Source organism: Rhea pennata, chromosome 17, assembly GCF_028389875.1.
Source record: "Rhea pennata isolate bPtePen1 chromosome 17, bPtePen1.pri, whole genome shotgun sequence".
In the NCBI taxonomy this organism is placed as follows: Eukaryota; Metazoa; Chordata; class Aves; order Rheiformes; family Rheidae; genus Rhea; species Rhea pennata.
In genome coordinates, this window is record NC_084679.1 from 14332837 (window position 1) to 14358480 (window position 25644).

The 25644-nt window shown below is 35.7% G+C and overlaps 1 protein-coding gene across 5 annotated transcripts in view; it reads right to left on the reverse strand.

Moving 5' to 3' along the window:
• The window catches only part of MED13L (mediator complex subunit 13L), a 202894-nt gene that overhangs the window by 47818 nt on the left and 129432 nt on the right, over window positions 1-25644 (reverse strand). For 3 of the 5 annotated variants that reach the window (XM_062589961.1, XM_062589960.1, XM_062589964.1), the window contains exons 5-9: window positions 9035-9180; window positions 7790-7984; window positions 7179-7370; window positions 2216-2378; window positions 1266-1370 (exon numbers count right to left, since the gene is read on the reverse strand). In XM_062589961.1, the coding sequence (XP_062445945.1) occupies window positions 1266-1370; window positions 2216-2378; window positions 7179-7370; window positions 7790-7984; window positions 9035-9180 (801 nt within the window). The remainder of the gene's footprint in view (window positions 1-1265; window positions 1371-2215; window positions 2379-7178; window positions 7371-7789; window positions 7985-9034; window positions 9181-25644) is intronic. The other 2 variants (XM_062589962.1, XM_062589965.1) reach the window with 2 other exon arrangements.

A 25644-nucleotide genomic window follows, 5' to 3' on the forward strand; every position in this document is an offset into this window, starting at 1 on the left:
CAACCTTGCTTCATTCCATTCTGGACAATGGAAATTTCTAATCAACAACCTTTGAGTGATCATGAGAACACTGTAATACAGTATTCATGAATTTCTCTGAAGAGCCAAATTTATTCAGAAATCTCTGCAGAGACCATTCTGGCACATAATACACTTAAGTATTTGGCTAGACAGTGCTTTAATTTTATTATTAACAGCATTATTCTGGAATTTGCCTAATTGTTAAAACAAAGAAAAAGCCCCCAGAAAAGCCTCAACCAGACCAAAAGCAGAGAATCTGTTCCGCTGTGTCACTGACCATTGTGTTGACTATTATTCTGGCAAAGATCCTTCTTGCAGTTGTGGAAAAAAACAAGATACTAAAGTAGTAAGCATGACAGATGCAAGGATACTTGCATCTATGAATACTTAAGAAGTAAATTCTCTGTGTCATAAGAAAACATCTTTGCCAATCTTCTAATTAGATGGTGACCTTTAGGATTAACTATTTCCACAGAAACACCACTGTAAACTGCTGTTCTGGCCCTGCAACATCTCCATGATAGTTGTAAGAGTGTCTAGTAGGATCAGTGGTGATGCCTGCTGTTCCTGAGTGAGTTGTACTGTAATTTTATTTAAGCATTTATCAAAGATGACAGATGATTTAATAAACTCTCAAAATGTTTGTGCATGTGAGCTGTGACTTTATTTTGATCAATTGTCAGTGGCTGACCATTCTGCAATTTCTATTGTCCTGGGGTTTTTTGGTGTCTGATGAGGCAGGGCCAACTGAACAAAGGAGTAAATGATTCTTATGGATATTTTTCTTCTTTCTCCAAAAAAGAGAGATCAGCACTATCCCTAAAATCAGTAGCTCTGAAATGTGACAAACTACCATTAACTCTGATCCAGCTACACATAACATGCTGTGAGTTCTGCCCCTCTATCAGGATTACTTCAAGATTTGGAGTAGGCAAAGGTAAAGGTGAGAGACAAAGCTCACACCTCTGAAAAACATAAACGATGAGTTGAATACAACGAGAAATGGTTGCATCATCCTAGCCCCCATTCCATACTTTTTGATCATTTTTCCACTCAAGTTCACTGCCACAAGCAGCCAATGATAAGAGATTCGTATTAATCACCTGAATATGATTAATGGTCAAGATTTTGACACTAGAGTTTCTTCTTCTCTCAGCTAAAACATACCTCACTTTTAAAAGTGTACCTCTGAATTAACCAGAACTCTTCCAAAATGACAAATATTTACTCTCTTCAAAGCTCACCTGGAACAAGAACAACTGACTCTTTGGACTGGATCTACAAAATCCCAAGAAACAGTGTTGTTAGGAACTTCCTCCTCCAGATTTACAGTTGTAACTTGACTCTTCCTAAGGACAAAAACATTCAAATATTTTACTAGTTATCACCTTTTATAAAATAAAATTTTACAAATACATTTGTGTAAATACACACGTGTTCCCCTCAAATAAAATACTACTACCTTCTTCACTCCTGAAAAAGAATTCTGTATTTAACAGTAGGTCTCTCTACTAAGCCTTAAAACTTATACTTTGATTTATATGGAGGGTATCAGCTGTACATTAGATATCTTTTTCTGAGCATAAAAAGCAATGAGCAAGCAATTTTAATTGAACCTGGAAAGGTTTCTGACATGTCCAATCAGGGAACTGCACAGAAATAATCGAAAAAATAGACTTCAGGCCACATATGCTAATCATGCTACAAATATACTTTAAATCTCCAGCAGTAAAGAACTACAATACTAACAGCAATACTTAACCATATCCTTGACAATTAGAATTTTAGTTTGATGCATATGTAATACCTTTCCCAGTATTACACTTCGAGTTCTAAATATCAAATATATACTATTTGCTCTTCAGTCATCCACTATTCAGTCTATTAACTACAACCAGAACTAAAAACTCTGCAACTGATAAATCGGAAAACACCTAGCTGAAGGCACAAATTATAAATACATAACTGCAAAAATAGTCACAATTAAGACACACAACTACAAATACAATGTTATTAGTATCAGGAGTTTTCAGTTGAATATAATAACAAATTTTATTTGATAGTACTGCTCTGCATCGTTACTGTTGATCAGTGGCAAAAGAATTCCATAAGGAGGAACGTTATCTAAGGCAACAAAATTCTGGTTTAACATATTTATTATTAATAAACAAAACCATCAAAACTACTCTCTTACTTGGACTGTGACCTGTTGAGAATGCATTCCTTCCAGACACGATGGACCATATGATTGTGAAATTTTGGAGGAATCTTGCCTGATTTCTTTGGACTGTGTACACTGACCGTCCCCTCCTGCACAGCTGAATGGCTGATAGTGCTCTGAGAGCCTCCGCTTTCTCCTGCAATATAATGTTATCACTGCTGTTAATATTCAAATTTAATAGTTCTTCTTGTTGACTTCACAGTTGTTCATGTTCACTAGAAACTGTTTAATGCATCATATGAGAGACTGAAACTATATTTAAAAGGAATATTTGCCTTGGGAGTAACAAAGATGGGACTAGAAAGTTGAAAGTTATCAACTGGTACATTTGGAATCCAGTTGTAAGAGCAGTGTACCTCTTGTGAGATAATATACTCTGCCTCTCAAGTGGAGGTAGTTTAGAAAGTTCTCTACAGCCTTGAATTGTACCACTGAGAAATATTTTGCAACTGGAGCTTTTTTACAGTTTTCTTGGATGTTATGAAGAAATATGAGATAATTTATATATAACTATTTCAAAGAGAATCAGTTCTTTATACTTAGAAGGTACCTCACTAAGAGATGAGTGGATTAGTATAACACTTTATATCAAAAAGACCAATTTTAACTCTTGCTTCCTTTCTATGCTTGAACTGAAATTTCAGAATCTAAACTTAGTTTGGTGGAATCTTACAGTTTACTGTGTATTATCACAGATGTTGTTAAACAGTTGGTCATTAATATATACACTATTAACTTAGTACTTGAAGATATCAGTTATACTGCATGCTTATCAAAAAGATAACAAACGAAGATATTATTCCAACACATTAGTAGTCTTAAAATTCTGATTCGTATTATACACTTCATTTCTTTCTGCCCATAATGCAGAAACCTTACCAGCTATTGTATAAGCAGATGTTTCTTTTTCTTCTGTGAAGTATGTTTTTGTTTAGGCTAACTTAATTCTAATACAGGCATCTTTAAAAACATGAGTTAGAACAGTAGAGGGAGCTTTAGGTTCATTTGGCCTGGTGACTTGAATCATCTTGTACTCTATGCTCTGGATGGAAAAGTAAGTAAGGATATGCCACATTTTAACAGTCAAGTTAGGGTGCAGAATACTTTGTCCTTCTGCTTGACACTATTTAAGAAGCATTAAGAATGAAGCAGTGAAAGGATTCATCGCCGTTCATCACTGCATCTAACATAATAATTCTCCTGGTTTCTGTTAGGTGACTTTCAAAATGCAATTTTTAATATTGTGCACAGGCCTTCTAACCCTATACCTGTTGTGAGCCTTCATTTGCCAGTTCTCTCTAGTTAGAGCTTTCCTACTTTCCTTTTCTTTGAGTCCTGTTAGCAAAGAGGCAGTCAAAAATATAATTTCCTAGATCTACTGAAGCCTGTGGCTCTAGCAACATATTTCATTGGTTTTTGAATACTCTACACCTCTGTTTGTGAATTTGTCAGATTTGTAATAAAATGCGTTCTGATTAAGTTCAACTGGATTAGAACTTCAGAATTAGCAAATTCATTCTGCTTTCTAAGGGAAGAGAAGAAGGAATATGTATATATGTGTGTATAAACAATTCAAACATAATGCATACACACATATATATTTCATAAGCTACTAGCAAGACAGTTATAACCGCCAGTAAAAAAAAAAAAAAAAAAAAAAAAGCAGCAAAAAAGCGATGGAGAGGGAAGGACAGCATATACAAGGCAGAGGACAACCAAGGGTTTACCAGAACTGTCAAGGTATGTTTGAGCATGTGAACCACGTTTTTCAAAATTCTGCAGCACTTAGTACTATACAGTTCATCAATACACAGTATAGCATAAAATAGCACCTCAGAGCAGGTAAAAATATTCCGTTCTGATACACTTATACTGATTTTTATCTGTCAAAATCACTGACAAACTCTGGAACAAGCACACACAAATAAATATGTGATACAGTGGTACAAATAGCTAGAGGACACAAAGAGTCACTTGCTATAGGACATCTCACAATCCACATGGTGCACCCTGTTTCTACACACAAAAAATCCCACTCTCTGGTTTCAGTAGCAATTTATTTTGCTACACGCTTTAGAAACGGTCATGGAAAACACAGTTGGAAGAGACCTGCAGAGATCAGTTAGTCCACTCCCTGCTCCAAAGCTGGATCAATGGCACTCTCATTTCAGAAAGACATTTCACTAACGTATACTTAAGCAAACAAAAAACACAAAACAACAAATCTCTCTACTAACGGAAACTCCACAACTTCCCACTAGCTAGTTTATTCTAACACTTCATTATCCTTACCAAAGAAAGATTTTCCTAATATTTAACGTACGTTTGCTTTGCTCTGTTCTAGGGCTATTATTTCCTGTTTCTTCCACCCTGGTCACAGAGAAAGGGCTGTTCTTTTTCCCCTTTTGTATCTCTGAAGACTGTTACGTTGTCTCTCCTTCAAATTTCTCTTCTCTAGATTAAACAGCCTCAGTTCTTTCCCTATTGGCCCTGTTTGCAAAAATTCATAATCAGTCTTCCTGCACTTTTCTGGACTCCCTCCAATTTGTCCACACCTGTTTTAAGTAACAGTGTTCAAAACTGGACATGGTACTACAACCATAATTTTTACCAGTACGGAGGATGACTGAAGGATTGTTCATGTGCCTCAGATTATCCCATTTACCACTTCTGAATTGCATGCCATGTTTTTACAAACAGTTTTTACAACTTGCCACAGTTTTTTTTTTTTTTTTTTTTTTTTAATAGCATAGAATACAATATAATGAGATCCTTTCATTATTCGTTGGGAAGGTATCCCTCTTATTACAGTGTTATACTGTCCTCTTAAATAATAGCAGAGATTAAAACAGAAATAGTGACTGCCAGTTTGAACAATATGAACATTTTAAAAGACCCTAACAGCTTAAAGACATTCTAAAATAGAATCCCCTTGTGAGAGTGTACAAGTTTAACAGAAATCTGAAAAATCTAAAAATAATAACAGTATTTCATATTAAAATATTCAAAGATACTTCAACACAAGATTATTATTTAAAGGTTGATGGTCTTGCTTCAGTCAGTTACCAGTAAGCTGCCTTGCTTATTTTAAATGTCATTTGTCTTAGAAAACACTATTCAAAGGGAATTTGTATTTTATGGTCTACATCATTAATGGTCTATTATGTATTAAAAAAAAAAAGAGATACAGAAAGTCTATACTTTTATTCTCTTATTGCAAGGTGAGTATTTTTGATCGTCTTCATATACAGCACCAATGTGCCTATGTACCTGAAGCCATTCATGGACAAGCACTTTTGTAACAATAAAGCAAATGATGCCTTGATTTCTTCGGCTTTGCCTCAAGATTGATCCCCTTGATCTGACAGAAGCATCTAATAAAGGTTAAGCAAGCCCTGCAGCCCCCTTAAACCTCTGTGAGGGCACTGAAAGCATTTCTACCCCCTATCCAGATGCTTACTCTCACAGAAAGTTGTAGGAACCTCATGTCTTTGAGACTCCTACTGCACTGCAAAATTTGGCAGACACTAATCAACAAGTTCAAAATAGTACCCCCTGTGTTTAGTTTGCAACTGCTTTGAATACTTTCACAAATGAAGCTTAAATTCATTATTCCACTCATACATTTTGAACAGGCAGTATAAACAGATACTCTTTGGCAGATGTGTACTGACGATTCTACTGCAACTGAGACTGCAATGTTTCTTAGACGCTTCTGGTAGATGAAGGTTGTCCAGTAGTGAGCGCTCTCTAATGATTTTGTTAACATGACTCAAGTTAGAGAATCTTCTGTGAACTGAGAACTTAATTCCAAAAATGAGTTAATTACAAATGCTAAGATGTGCGAGTACCTGTGAAATCATTACTAATAAAGGTCACAAGGAGGGGCAGAGAAAGTTCGGACTGCTTAACCTTCAGAAGGAAAGTCTAAGGAGTGATCTTACAAATTGTATAAATACCTAACGGGGAGAGTAAAGACAGAGCCAGACTCAGCGGTATTCAGTGCCAGGATAAAAGACAATAGCCAAAAACAAACACAGGAAGTTCCACTTAAACAAGAACGTTTTTTTCACTGCAAAGGTGGTCAGACATTGATACAGGTTGCCCAGAGAGGCTGTGGAGCCTCCGTCCTTGGAGATATTCAAAACCCTACTGGACACTGTCCTGGGCAACTTGCTCTCAGCAGCCCGAGGAGCGGGATTTTGAGGATCTACCCATCCACTCTTCAGTTCAACTCAAAAGTCAAATAAAATGCTTGGTATGTAGAGAACTTCTGGGCTGGAACTACTGTGAATTCAAATGCTTGAATTAGCTTGAATAGCATACTCTATACAGATAAGATACATAACTGACCGGTAAATACTACAGAGCACTGTGTGTCATCCTCAGACAATGCAAAATCCTGTGTCAAACCATTTAAGAAGCCGAGCTTTTTATCACCAGTTCCAGAGACTTACGCATTTCTCCTGAACTGCCCCTAATTAAAACCCTACTGAGTTAGGTAGAAAGCACAGCTAGCACTTACAAGTTTTTATTATATATACATGAATATTTAGTTAGGTGTTGTCATTCTAGAAAGATCTAGAAGAGCTTCATACTCCTGTACATTCAATGTAGTTTTGTGCAACAGTGAAACACTTTAGAAACATGAACAAAATCTATTCTGGTTTTTCAGGTATTTGCACTGCTTCAAAGACACTGCAGTTCTAGAAAACCAAGTTGAAACGAATACAAGCTTTATTTAAAGGTGAGCCTTTTGGGGGGTTGTTTAAAGCATAGGCTTTCACTTTCCATAGACTTAAGGAAAAACTCCTCCCTTAACTTCCAGTCTTTATTTTCTGTCTTTAATCTCCTGTTATTCACATACTCATCCTTGCTGATCATGAACCATGTAAAAATGAAAGAATCACTCAAGCCTGCTAAGTTTATTGCCTACCTATAATGGCTTGCTCTGGAGAAGTGGGTGGAGTGAGTGGCAACCCGCAGGTACTAGCAGGATCTTTCACGCTTCCAAGCCCCTGCTGTCCCACATTTATATGGCCTCCAGTATTGGCAGCACTTTGTGACATAGGGATGTCACTCTGGGAGATAAGTACAAAGGCTGAAGGATACACCATCCTTACACCACCTGCAAAGAAATGGAACAACTTAAGTCTTAAATTTACCTCATGTTATTTAGGAGCCCCAAACCTTTCATCTTGTTTTCAATTAGACAAAAGTTACTACCTGAAATACAAAAACCTAAGGAATTTCATAGACTAACAAAAAGTCCTCTAAACCTCTATAGCCAGAACAGAGCTGAAAAAAGTAGCCTGACAGTGTGAATAATAGCATGTGGGATACAGGGACTACAGAAGCTTGAGGCAAGATAACTAGTCAGATGTTCCAGTGTCAAGAGAGCTACAAGAAAAGATAGGAAAATTATAATGGCTGTTTCTGATTAATTAGATTTTTCTTTTTTTTTTCTTTTCTTTTCTTTTTTTTTTTTTTTTTCTTAATTCATCATGTGGAAGAAAATAATCCTTCAGGCAGAATACTGAAACTTACCAACAATGACTTCAACTGCCACAGGGAAATCGTTGTCATATCCCAACTCTTCCTCTTCTTTCATCCCTTCTTTTTTCTTCAGCACCATAGGGTAAAAATACTGCCATTCCTCCATCAGCTTACGAGTTGCTGGGTCTGACATCTTATATGACTGGCCCGTCAGTGTACCATTTAAACCATAAGGACTCACCAAAACTGCCAAAGAAACAACACTCCCTACAATATATATATTTCAACTGCATAGCAACCATTCTCTGCCTCCCTAGCTTTAGTCACCATTCCATTTGCATGCTGATTTAAGGTCTGTCTTCAGAGAAAGACATTGCAAAATAAGGCAAGGGTATGACTGTAAAGCAGTATTACACTGCCCTAGACTTCTGTATGGTCACTCTTACTGAGGAAAAAAAGGACCTTTTTGCACCTTAGTTTACTAATTTCCACAATGAATTAATCTAAGTGTACTGAAACAACACTTCCTATATCAAAGGGCTGTCTATACACAGAAGTAATGAAGGCAAGATAATCAACAAAAGAGTTTTTGCAGAAACATGCGATACTAGACACTTCTCTACATTAAGAAGGATAGAGATAACAGTATGCAAAGAAAGTTACAGTCATGATAAAGGAGAACTGCTGTCAAATAATGTATATTTTCATTCAGAGCCAATTTTGCTTTTAGTTTGATTTCATTTGAGAGAGGAATGAAGCATACAGCTCACTGAAATAAAAATCACATAGAATTTAAAGGTCTGACATCTGTCGAAAGCTTACATCTAGTAACAATTTATTTCTCAGTAAAGTTTCTATAAACATTTCTCTGCGTAAACTCTTATCTTCTAGTCTTCAGGTGTTTCTTCTACTGTGTTTTTAAATTTCTAAAGATTTTTTGCTTTAATTGCTTTGAAATAATAATTCCAAACTGTAGTAAAGAGAGGATAATTCAAAGACTGAGATATTCTTGAAGTATTTGAAGAGCATTGCACTACAACTGCACCATTAATGTAATAACCTACAACTCTATAAAACAAACCCATAAAAACCTGATTTCTTACATTGTCAAATATACAGGTATAACTATCTTAATTTTTCTATCATATTTTCCCCATTTTTATAAAAGTTGGCAATCTATACAAGAAAAATACTCCAGAATTAGAGAATCTAAATATCTTCCCATGTAACACTGAGGTTACAGAGATGACCCACTGACCTAGACAGTTCTAAACTGACCTCAAAATACACACTTACCTTGGAAAGGCGAAGGTGAGGACTGGGCCATATGGATATGCTCTTCATTTATCAGGTAGATTGGCTGGTGCTGAGCAATTTCCACGCTGGTGCACACATTGCTTTCCCCATGAAGAAAGAACGTGAAGGCGCACGACAAATGTTCACTGGAGGGAGAGAGATGAAACAGATTTACTGACATGTTAATGAACTCATAGAAGGTAGTGATTCCATTGATGCCAAATTGGATTAAAATACACCTTTCTGTTTTTCTACTTGTGCCTACAGAGTACAGGTTCACAGAACGATTGATAAACTTGTACATTAGCATGACCTGTCCCTGTCCCCAGACAACAGTTTAACACTGTTGATATCTATCTCCCAGATTTGTTTTCCTAATTGTTAAAGGGTGATCATAAAAAAAAAGAGAAAAAAAATACCCCCCAAAACCACCAAGATTATAAGCAGGATTCAAGAGTTAAAAAGAAATGTTCAGTGAAATAGAAAAGATTTCTAGTTTACACTGCTGTTACAGGAAATAAAAGCATATGAATATCACAGGAAATTTTCAATAGTCTAAGATGAACCATGGATTCGCCACTGATCATTAAATATAATTATAAATGGATGGTATTTATAATGTTCCTGTTTTATTCTACCCACAGAACAGCTAACTATTTGCTTAAATTTTCCTTGTCACATAGCCACAAGTAAAACTGAACAAAACATTTCACACTTTTTATCATCATTTTAATCAACTGAAAATTTACAGAGCTGACGTGGTATTCATGCAGTTATTTTTGTGTCCAATACAATAGCTGCATATACTTTCATAGTTGTTGGCTTTGGCACTGGGCCAGCCACAACGTAATGAGTATTTTTAAGATAGCTCTTAACTACCTTCCCCAAAAGGAAATAACATAGGCAACCATAACAATTTCATTTCAGTATTTAAGTCAACCAACCACTCCACTACTGTCAGCTATTTTTAAACTGAGATCCTGACGGTCTAGAATAGGAAGCTGTTTTAATCTCACTAAACCTCTGAATGATTCTATACATCATGTAGAACAGGTTTTCGTCCTGTAATGCAGGTAACTGCAATAAAAAAGAGTAAATAGTCAGCTGAGAAAATCTGGAGAGTAAAGGTTACTTAAATAAAAGATAAAAATCAGACTTCCTTGATGCTATCATTCTGTACTTGGAGGTACTTTGTAGCAATCATTTAATGTTATGTAATAAAATTTTTCATTAGACTTCCATTTTTCAAAAGAGAAAGAAATTTCAAGTTATAGTACTCTAGTGTCAATATTGTAGACTTAGATTAATCATCCATTTACACAGCAAGCAAGGTGCAGGGAACAAAAGGGGTAATAGATGCTGGCTACTTATATCTGGTATTCCTGTCCCAAGAGGAAAAACAAATAAATTTTTAAATAAAGGATTTCTGTGCATATAGGAAGTATAAAAGAAATCCTCAACTATTTATTCAAAACCCATTAGTTTCCTGACATAGGATAAGAGTCCTTAATATAAAGAAGCTCTTAATAAAAAAGTGATGAGAAATCTGGTCCAAGATCAAGTGGGGATAATCTCTGCAAATAGTTCAGCATGCAGCAGGTCAGCCTCTCTAAAGTAGAGAGCAAAGCTGTTTGTGAAGTAGTCATTTTCAATTCCTGTCTTTAGGATTTTACATAAAATCCTCCGGAATCTGCAAGCTTCCTACAGTGTTGACTGCTCGTCTACTACTGAACTGAGGGAAAAATTGCCTTCTGGGACCACACAGTGACTCTTTCAAGTCCACTGCAAATTGGTCTGGCATGAACAAACCATGTGCAATCTTATGCAACATTCACAGCCATCCATAAACACTGCCAGAGTAAGAAATAGACAAAACAAGAGTTTAGAAGACCATGATTCATTTGTTTTGCAAGGGAAAGAATACATCCCACTGTAACTTCTTCAAGTATCAGCTAATGCCAAAGTGAATTAATCATTAAGTTCAGATAATGAAATTAAATAGCTTCAGATAAACAAACAAACAAACAAACAAACAAACAAAAAAAAAAACCCAGCCAATTACAGGGAAAAAGAAAATAAAGTAGGAAGTCCATTCTACATTCCTGCAAATATGACGGATTAAAAAGAAAACAGTCGTAATGATTATTGCTATTCATTACAAGCAAGGAAGGCTTGAACAGTTAATACAGGATCATTTTCAGCACTACATCTAAAGTATATCATGCTCAGTTGCAAACAGGAGAACCAATCGATCTCATTCACAGAAGTACTCGTCTTCCGTCCATTCCGAGCGCAGTTAACAAGTCCCAGCGGCAGGAAGCACTCTGCTCAGCAAGCAAATCGCGAGACGGCCTGTGCGCGTTCAGCATCAAGCTCCAGCTCCCGCTCCAGGTTCCCAGGCCTTCCTCCTGGGGGCGGTCTTGCAGTGCTTTGCAAGACAATATGCAGTTACATAAAATTTACGTTCCCTCTGGTGCCAGACTCATTGCTATAAGCTCAGCTTTCAAGACTAAAAATAATAAAGATCAAGGCTTGGGGACTTCCTATACTCCTAATAAGCTTCTGGCAGATTGTGAGTAAAATATTTACTTTAGTAACAAATAAGAATTTTATTTCAAGAACATAGCACCAGAGCACTCTGTGATGTACCCCACTCAGGCATGTACATTGCAGCTTACTGACATTCTTGTCTTTAGTACATTTCACACAATTCCTTAAATACCAAGCTGCAGAAATCACTCTTGCTACAAATATAAGACAGATCTCTTAGTAAAACACAAGCAGAAGGGAACTAAAAAAGTCAACTTTCAGAAGCAGACTGAGTACCAGGACTTTATTTTTAATAACCATTTAGCTATAGCTCTACATATTCATAAAACAGACTACAGATTTTTAAAGTTACCTCATTTCTGCACTACTTCCCGCCTCCCTGACACTCACAGTACCAGAGACCACCAATAGCATGAGCAATTGCTTTCAAATTATTTCCACCCATTCTGCAGTCTGTTGGATTGCCTTGAGCCATCAACTTATCTGTTCAAAACAAATACCATAACAAAAATAATAACAAGTTTCAAAATCATGCTTTTGAGCCTTCACTACTACCCAGAGAAAAGGTTACAGAGACAGCCCAAGTCTCTCGAGGTGAACGTGTGAGAGGATGGTGACCATTCCGAGCAAACTGCCAGACCACACTCTGCACGAATCCTTGTCTCCTTTCCATAATTATCCTTTTAGAAACCTTTCTTTTCTTTGTAGGCAAGAGATGGTTGTCTCAGTTACAATGTCATCTTCCCAAACACGGGCTGAGTGGAATATTTTAAGTTATTTCCAACTATAGCTGCATTAAGGCTAAAGTCCGAAAAATGCTGGGCACTGTGATCTTGAGCCAGCAAAATACTTGAACATATACTTTTTGGAATATTTCCACTGTACGCACTGAAAGACTTACTAAAATTAAAATCATTGTTTAAATCAAAGACTTCTATTAATGGAAATAGAAAAAAAATCTTTCCCCAATTACAGTGACAAATATTTTGTTTCTTGGAGTACTGGCTCCTTTTATTATCCATTTCACTTAATTTTGAGCCTGCTCTTCAAAATAGATTTAGATTCCTTCTTTTTTAAAGTAATGAAATAAGATAAGGAAAGTCCTAAAAAGCAAAAGTGATGCCATATAATCCTTTGTAACAGAAGACAACATCAATGTCCTTCTGTTAATTGTTGTGGGGGATTTTTCGCACATTTGCCATGCAAAGCAAACCAGGTAACATTTGAGCTGCCTTAAAAAAAAAATGTAGCTGAATAGCTGATTAATATATTATCTAGGACCTCCCATAGTCTCTATGGGCTTCAGTCTCTCAGTAACTATGAATGACTTATTTTGAAGGAGAGAAATTCATTAAATAAAATTTATACACACACACACACACACATACATATACACATAAAAAATAATGAGGATTATGAAAACATGACTAGGTTTAAATTACACAACACAGACTGGGAAGGAGAACATCTGATGGATTTATTGTCTTTTTTTTTCCTATATGTTAGTAAGTTTATATAAATACCTAATGGAAATTGGGCTATTCTGCATTCAAACTTTAAACAGGTTATTTCCACAGAATTAAATTCATGAACAAAACAAAACCAAACAATTACATTTCAAAGCTGAGTTGTGACCGCATGTCTATATACAAAGTCAGATTTTGTCCTAATCACACAACAACCTCTAAATCCCAGCCCGTAAGAGATGCTGCAATATCTAATTTTGGATGGCAAATCTGCAAATCAGTTACTTCAGGAAAAAAAGAAATCTCACTACAATTACTTCTTAGGGATAGGAGAGAGGAAAATCAACACAAAAATTAAGAGAATACTTAAAAATATTTCTTCCTTATCAGAATGATTTACTGTCAACTAGTAATGACTGCAACTAGTGCAGATGCAATCTGAGAGGCCAAAAATTTGTGTGATCCTTTCTCATACTCACAACTAACCTTTAATTTACTCTCTACCTACCAGATGCACTTTGAATGTTGCCTGAGCTGAAATAAGCACAGCTTCTATAGTACACAAAGTACAAGCATTTCTGAAATACGGCATAATTTGTAGCAGTGGTCAAAAAACAGAACTAAACCAACATGGAAAGCAGTTCTAAAGATGAGACAATTTTGAACTACCTTTGATGCAACATTCTTCCAGCAAATGGCAGGTAGCACACAGCTGACCAGATTTCCGTGTCAGTCATGAAACTCACACAGTTGATCTCTCTGTCTTACCAGCTCTCACATGTAGGCCTGTATTTAAATACTTGCATGGCATCCTATAGTCTAGTTCTTGCTCTATAACTCAATTTATTAGATACTGTTGATCAACAATTTTCTGGTCTGCTACATCCAGCATGCACCGTGCATTGAGAAAGAAGGTTGTGACACTGAAGTTCTCCAGGCAGGACTTTGATTTCTAGGGGAGCTATCTTCTGAAGATCTGGCAGAACCTCTGTGCTGCAGCCCTTCCACTGTACCACAGGACTTAACCCAGCTTTCCCTCAAAGGACATCACTGTTGTCTCGTGAACAAAGGAAACCTGCTGGGAGAAACCTGGTTACACAGAGAAGACAGTCTGTGTTCCTGTAGCGTTCCTTCTGCCCATAGTCAAAGCTTTGTATTGCAAACAGTATTTGGGAGAATGATTATATTATTTTACGAGTCAATAAATTGCCTCTCTACTGAACTGAATTCTACTGTACATTTTTGAAAATACATATGAGACGCACATACAGAATTTTGAAACTCTGAATATAGAAACTCTGTATTAATATAATTACCTTTAGTGTTTTCTCAGTGGTGGAGAAAAGTATGGAGATAACACTTCCACAATGCAGAAAGCATTTAGATAACATTATCTAAACACTTTGTGTCACAGATTTATTATCTCAACACTTTTTAAGTTGTCACCAACCAAATCTCTCGCCAAGGCTTATATGCCTCACTATCAAGATTCTCTCACTTACTGATCTCATCTCTAACAACCTTCTCTTATTTTCTTTGTACAAAATGTATGCACAGGACGACCTGCTAGCCCGGAGGGAGACTGGCCTTTATATTCCAAATGGCTACATCACTTTGCAGGGTGACAGGGCTAAGACAGTGGTATGAACACTTCCAAGAAGAGGAAAATGCTGCACACCACATTCACTAATATTTTGAGTAGTAATTATACTGTAGTCTTTATGTACAGGATCCACTTCCAGTCTCTACTGGAAGAAAGGTCACATGCAACGCATGTAACCTTTAACAGGAACACATTACAAATCTCTCTGCGTTCTCTCCACTGGCTGTTTATAAAGTTTTAGATTAAGATTGTTTGTGTTTTTTCTTTCTTTTTTTTTTAAATGACCTTAATAAACATGGGTTAGATTATAGACAGACAACGCAACAATTTCATCACTATAGGTATTACAATGTGACACTATTCAAGTTTATCAGGAGAGAAGTTTTGACCTCTGGCTTGCTGACAGAAGGTCACCAAGCTTTGCCATGCGACTTCTGTAGGGCACAGCATGTTCTACAGTAATAGCCACAACATTTTGTCCCTTAAACCTATATCTGCATAAAAATAGGCATTTTAAACAATGTGTTAAACTAAACAATGTGTTATTAAACACAGTATTTAGCTGGAGTTTTTTTTTTAACTAATGGATTATTTAAACTGTATGTATAGCTCCCCCAGCTTACTGGCATTTTGAGATTTCATGTACACCTGAGACAGCAGTATTATTTCATTTGATCCTTTGAATGAAATATGACACATATTCACAATAAAACCCTGATTTTTATATATTAAAAAATGTTTTGCATGTTGAGCACAGAAATTTATTGATTTGTTACTAACTGCACATATGCGTACCATGTGGCTTGTCAAAATGCACTGTTTTGATTTAAAATTTAAATTTTTAAGATGAACTGATATAATAATCCCTAGACTGTCTTACTGACAGTTATTGAAGAAGTCATCCAAACTAGCACAACACTCCTGAATAATTAAACTAGGCAGTATGCTTCCATGTCCACTCTCAGGCATTTCCTTTCCCTATGTTCAGGGACAATTCCTCCTCCCCCTATCCAAAGGCAATGTGGAATAAAAAGAAAGGCCCTGGATCAAGGATAAGATATATTCTTGTATCATATATGCAGAAATAAAGAAGAAAAAAAAAGGAAGGAAGACAGATGAGGAGAAAAATTTGGTCAAGAAATCTGTTAATATAAAGATTAATCAGTTAAAAATCAAGATACAGCAATGCAGTTTTACAGCTAACACTTCATGGCTACAGGACCAGTCCATTCCAAACAAGTTCGTGTGAAGTCGCTCTCTGCATACGGGACATGATTCATCTCTGTAACAGGATGCCACCTGCAGATCAAACTACAGGAAACCAACCAGTACTGCCAAAGATGCTACAACTATGTGCATCTTCCTACTAATACTTAAAATATATGTACTTTAAAGGCACTTCAGATGATAAAATATTCTCTTTGCAGAGGAGATTATATGAACAGAGAAATAGTTTCATTCTAAGAGAGATTTAGTATAATTAAGCAAAAATTTTAGATGTGCTAAATGGTGCTTTTTTAAAAAAAATGAATCTATTTTTTATTAAATCTAATCAATATCAGATAAAATTCACAAAATGAAAGAGGTCCCATGCAGGCTGGAAAATAAAATTTCTGCAGTGAGAAATTACAACTAACATTCTTTCCTCAGCAGTAGGTAAGTGATTTAGTCAGCATTATGTTCTTGAACTCTCCAAAGTATCACAGTGTATAGCTTGAGGCATTAGTGATTATTGAATGGGTTTTCTTTTTATTTGTGTTACACTTCAGAACAGTGCTGATTTAGAATACGACTTTTTATAATTAAAACTGTAATGCCAAAAGAATGATTCTGCAAGTTTCTCTCATTCATTCTGAGCAGAAATTCATTGCGTTAAGACAAAGGACTCTGCGTATTTAAGGGATCTAGAAGCTGTTATGACCCTATTTCTACTGTAACATAGGCTATGTTCTTTACAGCAAAATAAGTCACATACCAAAGAAGTTATTAAGAGTACATTCAAGTTAATGCTGAAAACACACATTCTCACTAGAAACTCTATGATTCTTTTGATGAAAAATTAGTATGTCTTTAGCAAAACCAGGAACTTGTTCCTATCTGTACCAATACTACCACTTACTTTGAAAACAGTAATTGCAGTTGCTAACTACAAAATGCACTACAGTTAACTAGAAAACTGTCAAAATGGATTAAATTTTTCTTGGTTTAGGATACTCAAAATATCATTAGGAAAAAAAGTATGTAAAATTTCTAAAAATTCCTGCTACTATAACCCTTCTGAAATTTCTTCTCATCTCATTCATTGCCTTTTGACACAGGATTTGAAATAGACTCCCCTGGAAAATTTATTTCCACAGAACTAAAGCTCTTTAAAATGGGAATCCAGCCAGATATCTATTCAAAGTGACACACAACATTCATGAAACATACATGAACTTCTATTTTTTAGCCATTTATTTCTTAAGAGTTACATGTGGTAACTCAAAAAAAACCCATTTTTTGCTGTTAATCGATATATCACTTTAGTAAGTAGTATGTATGTATAAAATCACCCCAGAATTGCCACGAACAGTGTTGCTCTAGAGACCAGGACTGAAAAAGCCCCTTTTGAATATTAATAGCCTAAAAGTCAAGAACACGCCTGACTAGCACTGATGGAGTTTCGCCAACCAACTATTCCATTTTTTAGCCTACGGCACAAACTGACCTTTTCTTAACAGCTCAGTACTGCCAAGTCTAAACCCTCAGTTTCCTTAAAATAAGCATACTTTAATAATTTCACCACAGATAATATAGCTATCAATTACTCGGTTTCATAAAGTGACCTGTATTGGAATTGTTTGCTAGCACAGCTGCACACTGATTCAACCATGGTCACAAACATATAGCTGAAGCTTTGAAAGAAAACAAGGCTTCCCTCTCCCATAAAGATGCATTTCAGCAGGCACAAAGTGGGTAAAAATATCATCCTTTCCTTTCCTATTTATGTCATACTGCTCTAGAGCCAGCAGCTGTTGCTTGCTGCAGGGTTGCAGGCTACTTAAATGTTGTCCAGCGTTGGGCAGCTATCCTGCTGGTCAGTTGAGCCACCTGCAGCCTGCAGGACAGCTTCACCATGAAAATAGAATTTTCCTATTAAAAAGGAGGGAAGGCCAGGGAAAATCTTGAGAACATTGACATTTGATACATGACAGTTACTAGCATATATTGCATAAAGAAGAGTTTGAAGAGTCTGAGTGATGAAAATAAGGACTTCTCATATTAAGTGAGCAGAGTTTTTATCATTATACTGTACATGCACTAATTGTTAGCATATTAAGTCAAGCTGGCTATCTAATCATGGTCACCTTGTAAATAAGAAGAACATTTAACAAATATGTAGATTGGAGTATTAAACCATATTTACATTAAGGACTTTGTTTTCTTAATGTTAAGTTTCATTTATATCTTCTCTAGGAATAAAATCTTAAGATGTTATCAGTCCTTTGGTAATAGATGGCAATTCAAAAATCACAATAGCCAATTCATTTTTTATAAGTCCTTGTTGCACAGATTCACTTAAACCTGTGGGGGTACATTTGTTACCATATCTTTCCTCTATTCCTTCCTACAAGATTCAAAAATGCTTTAAGACTTTTTTTTTCTAGATAGATGTCAAAAAAACTATCTAAAATTCTATCTGTTATGTCACAACTAGTTCTGGAAGGTAAAGATTTAGGATGTTTGATAACCTTTTTTCCCTAAAAATAACCTTGTTTTCCATAGTAATTTGTCAAAAATGATTACCACAATATCTCTAAAACTTGAAAGAATATTAACTATGAAGTATATGAACATTACAGTATTTATTTTCTGGAGCTAGTACATAATTATGTATGCACAGCCTGAAATATCACATTCTTTATTTAATTTACATTGCCTTCTCTGTGCAAATGACAGAGCTCGGAGATTTTTCTCAGTGTGGGGGCACCTAATCGAAACGATAGCAAAAGCATTGTTCAAGCAAGGGGTGCAGACACCTCAAAAATTAGCAATTATGGAGAAAAAAAAAAAGCTGTCAACCACTTTACAATAAACCTAACTAGAAGGCATAGAGTATAAGGGGAAATAATTAACACATGAACACAAGATGATTCTCAGATTCCTGATAGCTCAAGGGAAGAAACTGAAGCAGAAAGACAGACACTACCACTTAAGTACTCCTTGCATCACGTGCTTGAATATGGGAAGGGTTTGCCTACAGTTTTAAAATTACTGTTTTCTAAAATCCTCAAAGCTTGTAAGACTGTTGCACATAAATCCTAAAAATGGGGCTCGAAAAGAGTGAAATCTGAGGTCTTGTAAATGAAAAGACAAACTTTCCTAATACTAATGGAAGTTAATTTTCTAAAAAGCATGCAGTCTCCTGTTTCATTGCTTTCTGACTAATTTATGAAGCACTAGTACGGTAGTATCAATCGATAGTATTTTATAATTAATTTGCTTTATCTTAATTTAAATTACTTTTTTCCAACCAGTCCCAAAGATGCTATCCAGACATGCACACAGGCTCTGTCACCACAGTTAAGACACCAGACCACAAACAAATACATAACATACTTTTGACGTACAAGTTATAAAAATAAAAACACAGCATATCAAATGCCAGTCCTCTTTTTAGCAATGCATCTGAACACTTGCTTATTTTTGCTGTCTGCTAATGTAGGTTAATGCATCCTTCTTTCCTTCAAAATCCCCTTCCCCCCATGAAAGCTGAATGCTATTATCCAAAGTAGCATTATATTAGATTAAGGCCATTTAGAAAGGATATTCTTGAACAAACATGTCAAACTGGAGGGGGATGAAGGGACATAACCCCTTACTTTGTTGTCATTAAGTTCACTGAAGATGAAATTATATTTATCTGTTTATTTCACAAAGTAAGTACATCAACAAGGGGAAAACGTGATTACTTTCTGTTCCTTCAACACAGCAAAATGAGGAAGAATGCTATTCTTGGAGTCGAAAAGCCATTAATGCAGTTTTGATGTATGCTTTCAAACAATTGCTTACAATGTGCACCTCAAGGAATAAGTAGAAATATATACATTATACAATGATTTTTACATCACAGATCCACATAATCTCAAGAAACCTAAAGTGATCTGATACTAAATGCATGTTCCTATTTCCCAATAAGATACAGTTATAGATTTTAGTTTTTCTTCCAACAAGCAAGCTTCAAAACTGGGCACTGTTCACTGAAGAAGCACCCGTGCTTTTACAACACGTGGCTAGGTAGCCTCTGACTGTCTTAAATTAAAAAATGACAACTGGAAATGCAATCTGTAGATGGTGGAAGACTCTACTCTCCTCTGTTCATTTATCCATCAAAACAAAATTTGACATGTTCATATGATTAGGAAGATACGATTCTGACTATAGTAACCCTGTACTTAAATTACAAAACATGAAGAGATATGAGTCTTGATGGGGAGCTTTATTTCTAGGACTTGCAGCTAAACTTTAAAGTTTGGCAGGAGGATAGCACTACTGTAAAAGAATGCATTTGTTGTCCCTTAAAAGAAACAAATTACAACTTGACTGAACTGAAAAAAAAAGAAAATGAAACAATAAAAGCAATACATCTAAATCTTTCAGTATTTCTTTGCTTTATGAGTAAACAAAACTGGACAAAGGACCTTATTTTTCAGACAGAGACCTGAATTTCATTCACTTTACAATATGTCATCCTTTCCTGGGTTTTCTGTAAAGGAGACTGCCTGAGATGTAAATATCTACTAATATATATTAAACTTAGTGCTATAAACCAGCTACCAGCTGTTCTTTAGGATGAGGGTTGCAGAAAATCATTTCACATGCACCCACTATACAGTATGATCATAATTCATGGAAAAAAAATTTATGATCCGAAACTGTACTAAAGCAACATGCAGAAAACACTAAAACCATGAAAAATGCATTAATTTATTCATTGCCATGCATTTGTGATCTTTCCACTTTTAAAGTACAGTTTAATTGACTAGTTTAGAGACCAATTAATCCCTTTACATTTAAGTCAATCACTGAATCCTCTCCAAATAATTTAGTTTCTACATGCTGACTCTCATTTGCTATCCTTGGAGAGTGAATGCAGTTGAAACAGGTGGCACACAAATCATGTTCAGTAATAGAAAAAGAACTACAATATCAGGGATATGAAGTATTAAAGATAAAGCCATGCAATTCAGTCAACCATATTTCCTGTTTTCTGCTGCCCCAGATTCCAATTGTTTCTTGACTTTTTTCTCTTTTTAAACAACTACTGCAGGCTGATATTTATTTTCCCTTTTATTCATTTCTAGTTCTCACATACCTGTTGCCACCTCCTTCTCTGAAATAGCCCTGCCAGCTTTCTTCCTGTGTCACCTGGTCTTCCGCATTTCTGTTTTTCCCATGTGTAATCTAATGCTAACCTGGCCTGAATTAACATTGAAAGGCAACATGACTTGTTTCCCCTTTCATTTATTGACTTCAAAGCGCAAAAATTGCAGGTTCTATAACACCGTCTCTCTAGGATTATTCTTCTGTAAAGAGGATTTCATTCCATCTTGCCAAGCAGACAGACACACCTAGTTTAACAGATTTAGTCACACTATTTTACTTAATATTGCTTCACTCAGTGAACAAGGACCATACCTTCACTCTTGATGAGTTGCTGAAGAGTAACTTTGTATCACAGGTAAGGAAAGTTGAATCTGTCAGATAAGCAAAGATCCACTACGATGGATAACAGAGGTATAAGACATCAACCAAATCTAGTAAACTCTAGCAACATAACATTATAAGGATACCTCCCCCCAACACACACAAACACACACTCTTGATTTTTTTTTTTTTTTGCCTATTAAAGCCACTTAAATCTCACTGCTATTAGAATCTAATAGGACATTTTACTTTCCCTCAAAATAACACACTGAAGGGTAACAGAATGACAAAGAATTTCTCTACTAAAACAGAAAAGTAAATTTGAAAATGAGTCAAGGATTTCACCTTTTCTATAAGCTGCCCAATCAAGTAAAAATTTTGAAATGAAAAATTATTTCAAATGAACTATAATTAAAAACACCTCCTGAAACTACATGATGCTCAAATGAACAAATGGAACAATTTCAACATATGAAAAGAAACTTTACATTAGTTTACTTTACATCTTTTCTTCACATTAGTCCAAATAGTTCTAACATATACACAGACATACAACAAACAGATTCGCTAAAAAAATAAAGAAATTACATGCCAAGAACACAATTCAAGAAAAATCACATAAGCAGGACAAACTATACCATAAAACTACTATACCACATTAAATGCAAGTGTTCTTGTTTTTACTCCCAACAAGTACTCCTGTAATAGAAATTATTTCCTTATTTTTTCCTTGTATTAAGAACAAGCAAATGGCTACTGAAAAGAAACACACACAGAGACTCACACACACACAACCATGTCTGTGGTAGAAATATTTTCTATAAATGCCTGGCATACCAATCATATGCTTTTACAAGAGTTAAACTACGAATAGTGCTGCAAAGTATGCTTAACCAAACAGACAGCTTCACGAACTAAAACAGCACTGATTGAAATTATGACTCTGTGAAATAAAATGACTCCCAGAGAAAGGAGAACCAGTATTCTTTTATTCATCTTCTGTCTTTAATTGTGAAAATCCAGAAGTAAGCCATCTAAAAACAGTTACTGATTTCTCAGTTCTGAAAATCCACAGGAACTTTCTGTAAACCCTAAGCAGGCTTAGTCTCTTTAAAAAATCAGTGCCTGTGTCTTGGCCTATATTGCCATCCATACTGCTGACTCAGGATCTCTGCCAATTCAAACAATTCCTTAGAAAGGAATGTGCTGCAACCATTAATTTTGTACTGTTTTCTCACCCATGTAGAGGAATGAATAGTTGAAATGAATAGTTGAAACTCTAGGCCAGTTCTGTGATTCTAGCTATTGTGATGGTGTATATTTGTTTGCAAGTGAGAAACATGGCTGTTTGAAATGATTACAATCTAGAAATCGAAACAAAATAAGACAGAATTCCTGGAATAGTTCAGGAATCACTTCTGAGAGTTATCCTAGTACCTTTATTATGCAAAAGTACCTTATTATGGAAAGGAACCAGCATTGTTGTAAAGAGCAGACAATTGGATATAAGCTGAGATACTTAAAAGAATAGTTGAGGAACATTCACACCAGGAAATTCTGCCCCAGCATCAGCAGTAGTCTCTGTCACCCCTTCAAACTTTGGCCTTTACAGTGGCACATAATTCCTTTTATGATATGGACAACTTTTGTATTCAGTTTGCTCTCTAGACCTATTTATCAGCCCTGAGCTGTTTGGATCCACCACATCCCTGTAGTTACAGTGAATTTCTGTCTCAGCATCCCTGTCTTCCAATGGAAAGAAAGCTCGTGGCAGAAAATAGAGATTTCTGATTAATATTAAACTGCTCTTTTCTTACCCCTGGCATCTGAAGACAGGCACAGTCTTCACAATATTGCTGCTTACATGCCCCAAGAAGAAGAGAACCATATCCTTTTGAAGGTGTTCTGGTAGACAGTGGGATTGTTCACTAGTTCTACTTCTATCAGGTAAAACACAGGTGCACAAGAAGCCTTTGGAAGATGTGAGCACAAGAGCTGCATAATCTTAACAGTATTTCCAGAAAGGTGTCAGGCCTCCGTCACGCACTGAAATACCCGTCTACACATTTATCTTTATCAAGCTCCTTTCTCTTACCACAATCAACTACTGCGTGAGGTACATTCTGCTCTTCTGGAGAAAGGACACAAAAACACATGTGCAGGAGCGCAAAAAGAAAGTCAGGGTAAAGGGTATATTGTGTAGTTTTTTGTGAGGAATAATTTGGTAATTTTAAGACTGGAAATGAATGAAAGGAATAGAGAACATGCATGGTTGCTTCAGTTTCTCCTTAAAGATAAGTGATTTTGCTCTGTATAGAGACTACTCACCCAATTCAATTCAGACAAACACAAGCCTCCTTTGTCGATTTTAGTGAACTACTCAAAAATGTCACTGTAAAATAAGACTGTTTTCGGAGGGTCCTGAGAATCAAAGACACTGTTATTTAAAGATAGCAAGTGAGACATCCCACCAAAAGGCACAATTATGTCCTTTATTCTGTCATAAAAATTTTTCTGACTTGTCACAGAAATCAGAACTAGTCTGCAGAAAAATCCTTATCAGTATCATGGCAAAACACACTTACATTTTATGCCAGAATGTAAATCTAAAATGAATAAAGTAATCGTTTGCACTGGAAGTTAGAAAATAGTTTAACTTGGGAATACCCAGAAAAGAAGGAAATTCTGCAAGTCTGCAACCACCACAGTTACTTGAAGACTGCATGCTCCATAAATAATTCTACAGAGCCTTTAATTAGAACTGTTTTAATGCAAGGTCCAAAACGAACAAAACTTCTGATCATTTCCCATTGATCAGAATAAATCTAATAAACATGAATTTTAAAAATATACACCAAAGAATCTAAGATATTTTAAATTTTTCACCTGAAAAGCAAAAACTGACTGAAGAAAACTAACAACGGTAGAAGATGTAGAGTTACACACTATTGCTTAAAAATATCTGTAAATTCACTTCATTCACAACTTCGAGGGGAGAGACAAAAATGTCCTAGTGACACCACACCTGCATCTTTCCTACTCAAACACTGTTACCATAGCAACTGCTAAGGTCTCAGTGTCATTCTACACATAATTACAAACTCAAAATGAAGTGTATCACAATCTGAACAATTATATACTTGAGAGAAAGAATGAGAAATAGCCTTATTTTTTGATGGTTAAAACAAATGTCCCTTAAATCCCTCCAAGTGCTTTTGTTTTGTTACCATGGACTTGCACATTCCTCCCAGTAATCATACATGAATTTTACCAAATGCATAAATATTTGCAATCACATTCTACTCGAAATGAAGAGGAAAACACATACTGATGAATGTGGCTTTCTTTTCAGGCAGAGTGTCTACTGTTCCTTTGAGGAAATTTAAGGTGTGGAAGGCATTATTACTGGTAAGAACCCCCGTGTGTGGGGAAATGTAATGTGGTTTTGGGGAGATCTTTTTTGGGGAATGCCAAATTTTTGGGGAATGCCAAAAAGCTTTGAGTTAACATTTCTTAATATATAGGCGGCTTTTATTTTCCTTTTTTTTTTCAGGACAAATGAAAACAATACCAGAGCACACCGAGTACATCGATACATAATTCATAGTAACATTTAGTTCATGGATATATAATCAGTGAGTGGAAAGTCTTCAGCAAACCCACCGTTCAGCTACAGCCCACCACAGTCTTTTGATTTACTTATGAAATAGCTCAGTTATTAAAAATAAATCTGTGTATGTGCTTTAATTTTAAAGCATGTCACTTTAACTGAAACATGAAGGAAACGTATTAGGCATGACCTAAGGAAAAAAAAATCATTAGAGAATGTCATCATCTTCTAAGAGTGATTCTGAGTCAGATGCAAGGATTTACTTCCAGATTTATAATCTATTTATATTAAGAGAGTGGGCAGTATACTGAGGCTAGGATTTTCAGAAATACTCATGGTAGGTGTTTTTGAAAAATCAGGCTACAGGCATTTTTCTTCTGTGCACAACTGACAGACTCCTTCAAATACTTAACTCCTCTTTTTTGATGTTTTAGTTTTACCAGTACATTAGTACTAGGAATATTACTTACTTCATACATATATGGCTTTATTTCCCAGTAAAAAAGAAAGTTATTGGAAAACAAAAACAGATTTCTCAGAACAGTAAACTTCAAAATGACCCAAATCCAACAAAATGCTGTAAAGTGCTAGATTTTCACATCACTTCAATAGAGAAAACATTTGCATTTATTCAGGTTTTATTTTGTTAGCACTGCTCTCTATTTTTTAAAGAATTAACTAAAAGAGGAAGAGT